The sequence below is a fragment of the Borostomias antarcticus genome, assembly GCF_949987555.1.
Source record: "Borostomias antarcticus genome assembly, chromosome: 22".
Lineage (NCBI taxonomy): Eukaryota > Metazoa > Chordata > Actinopteri > Stomiiformes > Stomiidae > Borostomias > Borostomias antarcticus.
The window spans coordinates 19,365,318-19,370,317 of NC_140255.1; the positions used below are offsets into that span (position 1 = coordinate 19,365,318).

The 5,000-nt window shown below is 43.0% G+C and overlaps 2 protein-coding genes across 2 annotated transcripts in view; one reads left to right on the forward strand and one right to left on the reverse strand.

Annotated features, from left to right (window-relative positions):
- The window catches only part of LOC311323906 (uncharacterized protein), a 571,429-nt gene that overhangs the window by 289,259 nt on the left and 277,170 nt on the right, over positions 1-5,000 (reverse strand). The window lies entirely within an intron of this gene.
- The window catches only part of srcin1b (SRC kinase signaling inhibitor 1b), a gene marked incomplete at its 3' end in the record, with an annotated part of 38,956 nt that overhangs the window by 5,749 nt on the left and 28,207 nt on the right, over positions 1-5,000 (forward strand). Inside the window, exon 2 of the mRNA XM_084456222.1 lies at positions 88-114. Coding sequence (XP_084312348.1) covers positions 88-114 — 27 coding nt within the window. The remainder of the gene's footprint in view (positions 1-87; positions 115-5,000) is intronic.

Here is a 5,000-nt window from a genome sequence, read left to right on the forward strand (position 1 = left end):
TTGTTAAAATGTCTAACTCTGTCCCTCTTCTCTCCCCTCTCCTCCGCCTCCCTCCCTCCCTCCCTCCCTCCCTCCCTCCCACCCTAGCAACAGACAAACTACTGGAGTTTCAAGGTCAGTGAGATATTTTGTGTGTTTTAGTGTGTAAATCTTTGTGATATTTTGTGTGTTTTAGTGTGTAAATCTTTGTGTCTCTGAGTGGATTTGTCTCCTAATAGGATAACCGTTCATGTGTGCTTGCTACAATAGCTTACTTCTCTGAGTGTGTGTGTGTGTGTGTGTGTGTGTATTTGTGTCCACCATATCCATTGATAACAGGGATCCAAAATAATAAAATGTGCATGTGTGTGTGTGTGTGTGTGTGTGTGTGTGTGTGTGTGTGTGTGTGTGTGTGTGTGTGTGTGTGTGGACCTTTGACCATCCTTTGAGAGGTAAAAAATCAAGCAAATACTCAACAGTTTTTATGTACTGTACAGTTATATAGGAGCTGTTTGTATATACTGTACAGTAGTTGTTTGTATATACTGTATATAGGAGCTGATTGTATATACTTTATATAGGAGTTGTTTTTATATACAGTACTGTATATAGGAGATGTTTGTATACTGTATATAGGAGCTATTTTTGTATATACTTTATATAGGAGCTGTTTTTGTATATACGTTATATAGGAGCTGTTTTTGTATATACTTTATATAGGAGCTGTTTTTTCTGTGGTCAGATTAGATGACAGAAGGGGTTTTTGAGTTATTCTACTACCAGAGCTCCACGCAGGTGAGCTGATTCAGATCACTGCATCTTTTCAGCTCAAGGGCGCGTGTTTTAAATAGGGTTCCTATTGTAGGAAGATCACAGCCGGTTTGCTATCATGCTAATGTGGAACTCATTAATTAAACTTAACACCAAAATGACAAACAGCGAAGTTTGATTTTGGGAACCACAGAAGCGTCTAGAGTAGCAACATGCATGATGCATCTTATGACAATACTCCGACCGGGGCCTTGCTTCTGCTACCTTAACATGGCTGTTGCCATGGCAACAGAGTAAACGCTGGGGCCGGTGCCATTTTCCCTGTCACTCACAAAAAACACTGAAATGATCTGAACCTGTCCCCTCAAGATATACTGTACAAAACCTTTGCTTCCACTATTACAACTACTACTACACTACTACTACAACAACTACTACTACACTACTACTACAACAACTACTACTACACTACTACTACAACAACTACTACTACACTACTACTACAACAACTACTACTACACTACTACTACAACAACTACTACTACTACTACTATTACTACTACTACTACTACTACTACTACTATTACAACAACTACTACTACTACTACTATTACAACTACTACTACACTACTACTACAACAACTACTACTACTACCACTACTACTACTACTACTACTACTACTACTACTACTACTACCACTACTACTACTACTACTACCACTACTACTACTACTACCACTACTACTACTACTACTACTACTACTACTACTACCACCACTACTACTACTACTACTACTACCACTACTACTACTACTACTACTACTACTACTACCACTACTACTACTACTACTACTACTACTACTACTACTACTTCTACTACTACTACTACTACACTACTACTACTACTACTACTACTACTACTACTACTACTACTACCACTACTACTACTACTACTACTACTACTACTACTACTACTACTACTACTACCACTACTACTACTACTACTACACTACTACTACTACTACTACTACTACTACTGCTACTGCCTCTACTACTGTACTACTATGGAAAGTAGTTAAATGAAGACAATGTAAACTATTGTCGATTCAAGCAAGCTCTAATAATACTGTGATGGCTTGTTTTCCCAAATGGGGTATCACCAGAACAGTTAGATAAATAGTATTTGATAAGCTGTTTGACACCCCAGTGTTACCCTAATAAGTACTTGATGATACAATTCATAATGGCCGATTTTGTGGTATACAGTATATCTATCTAAACACCCTAAATGCGATATCTGAATGCATATCATCAATAATCTGATAGGGGAGAATGAATATCTGCACAACCTATGTGAGTATTAGGATGTTGTCTTCAGAGTATGTAGATACAGATACAGTACGATACTGTAAGTATGCTTTTAGCCCACAAGAGGTATCACGGCAAATGCAAACATACACACTTCCAAATGCAATCTTTGAAAATCACTTATTATAGAGGATACTGTACACGTACAGTACAGTATCATTAAAGTGCACAAAAATAAATATCGGAGTTTCTCTGGCTCGTGACTAAAATATTTTCCGTAATTTAGTCTCAAATATACGTCGATTTCATTCATTTGAATTTACAAACATGGCTCCCGTTGGTATGTCAAACACAGCCTTCCTATCAGCCAGCGAGCTGCACACGTCTCTGTGGTTCCCTTCCTTCCCTTCCTCTCATCTTGTTCTCTGTCACCGAATCCTTGGTCTGCTGCCAGCCTGCAGCTCCAACACGATTGGTTCAGATGCGCCTTCCTCTCTGGGTGTCTGCTGCGCTTCTACTCTGATGCAATAGAAATCCCTGCAGCAGGGTGTGTGTGTGTGTGTGTGTGTGTGTGTGTGTGTGTGTGTGTGTGTGTGTGCGTGTGTGTGTGTGTGTGTGTGCGCACACGTGTGTGTGTAATGGCTTCTCACTGGTCCCCTTTGATGTTTCATTGGCTCGTTTTCTCTCAGAACACACACACACACACACATACGCACACACGCACACACACACACACACACACACACACACACACACGCACACACACACACACACACACTGTAGATTAGCATACTGACTATGTCCACATGCGCAGATCCAAGGGCGTGGAACCACATCATTATTCTCACTGTGCAGTGGGCAAGCAGCCCACGCAGACACACTGTCAATCTAACATACAGGCACGTACGTACCAGTGTGAAGCAGCACATGCACACACACACACACACACACACACACGCATAAACGCACGCGACTATCCGCGCTGCTGAGCGAGGGGCAGGGGCCAGTGGCCGTCCAATCCCCTCCCTGCCTCCGCTCCCAGCTCCACTAGTGCAAATATGAATACCACCAGTCTGCATCTCCCAGGCTCTCTCCTTCTTCTTCCTGTCTGGGGGTGGGGGGGAGCAATCAGGGTGTGTTGTCTCAACGTCCTGCCCCCCCCCCCCCCCCCCCCGCTGTTGAATCAGAGAGACGTGTCTGTCGGCCGGCTCCTGGTCTCGCATAGCCTAGTCTCTCTCCAGACTCAAATATCATGACAGGTCGTAGCATCAATGGAGAGACGCTAGCCCAGGTTAGATGGGCGGGGCATATCTATGGGTAGGAATGCCTGATTGCGAAAGTCGTTACTGATTGGTGTTTGATTGAAAAATCTGGTGTTAGCAATGAATTGGCAGGGTTTGAACACCAGATTTTTGCATGAAGCGTCCCAGACCCATAGAGAGATCTGCAGCATGCAGTAACATAGTTAGCATAGCTTACGTAGTATATCAGTGAAAGAACTCTTATGGGTCTGGCGTTAAGACTACACATAGACAGACCTTTCTCCACAACAGTTTGGCGCTGTTCTAGCACTGGGTCTGGCAACATCCCATTATCATTCTGAGATGGGGGGGAATGGTGTATTTCTTTGAACAAGTCTTGGCGGCTCTACTATTGTTGCTGTTTTTTCAACGGGGTCAAAATAGTGTTGGGGGATTGAATCTGATTGGCCGCCGCTGGAATTTAGTGGCGCCAATGAGAAGCTTATCTTAACAAACGTACATCTGTTGAACCAGACTAGCCTACTCTGGACTGTGGCCGTTGGAGTGGCCTTATAAAAAGAACCTTCTAGAAGGTTGACCCAGTATTCTAGAAGGTTGACCCAGTATTCACGCATGTAATTATTCACTCGTTAGACACATATTCTTCTTCTTCTTCTTCTTCTTCTTCTTCTTCTTCTTCTTCTTCTGCTGAGGGAATGATAATGTAGCCTTCGTGTATGGACTCGCTAAGCTTAGCTCCTTTGTCCTGGTTCACATGAAAATAGCATGATGGATGGCAGCAGGATCTCTCGCTGATGACTGCATAAAACGGTGTTCTTGCATGCCATAGAATTTGATAGAATTGAACGTAACATACTGGACAGTAAACGCTAACAGCGAAGTGCAATATGCTTTTAATGTGCAATTCATGGCAATTATCCTGCATTTTCTCCTGCTCAGGGGTTGTCCTGACGAGTGATTGTTCCTCCTGGTGCTTTACTGCCTCACTCGAATTAAAGGATACGTTCTGGGTCTGCTTTACATGAACCTGACACCTAGAGACTATCATTTCCCCGATGACCTCAGTATTGAGCTAGCTACAGACGTTTTGCAGGCGCGCACTCGGCTACAATGGAAGTCAATGGGGCAGTCGAGACGTTAACGTCAAGTTATTGTTAAACTCAATACTAAGGGGCTCAGGGAGATTATAGTCTTTGCGTGGGTGTGGTTCATGTAAGACAGACCAAGAATAGGCCCTGAAGTGCAAAATAGTGAACTTATCCTTTAAGTCAACTGTATTGTCGCTGTCAATGTCACTGTTTTGATGGACAGATATTATAATTGACTACTGTAGATGGGCCTGTCATTGGCTAGCCTAGGCATGCATATACTGTAGGCTTACTGTAGCAACAGCAAAAGGCTAAATCTGGCTGGTAAGGTAAGGTAGCTTGAAGATTTGTACGCTTGCTCTAAAATACAATTCATAGAATTAACTGACACAAGAACATCGCTAAAACATTTGAAAAGAATGACACTCACTTCAGAATGCCCGAGAGAGTGTGTGTGTGGTATCCCAAAGTCAGACATTGACACACACACACACACACACACACACACACACACACACACACACTCACACACACACACTCTCTCTCTCTCATTGCGTCGTAGCCCACCTGGGAGAGGGGATCCCCTGACTGC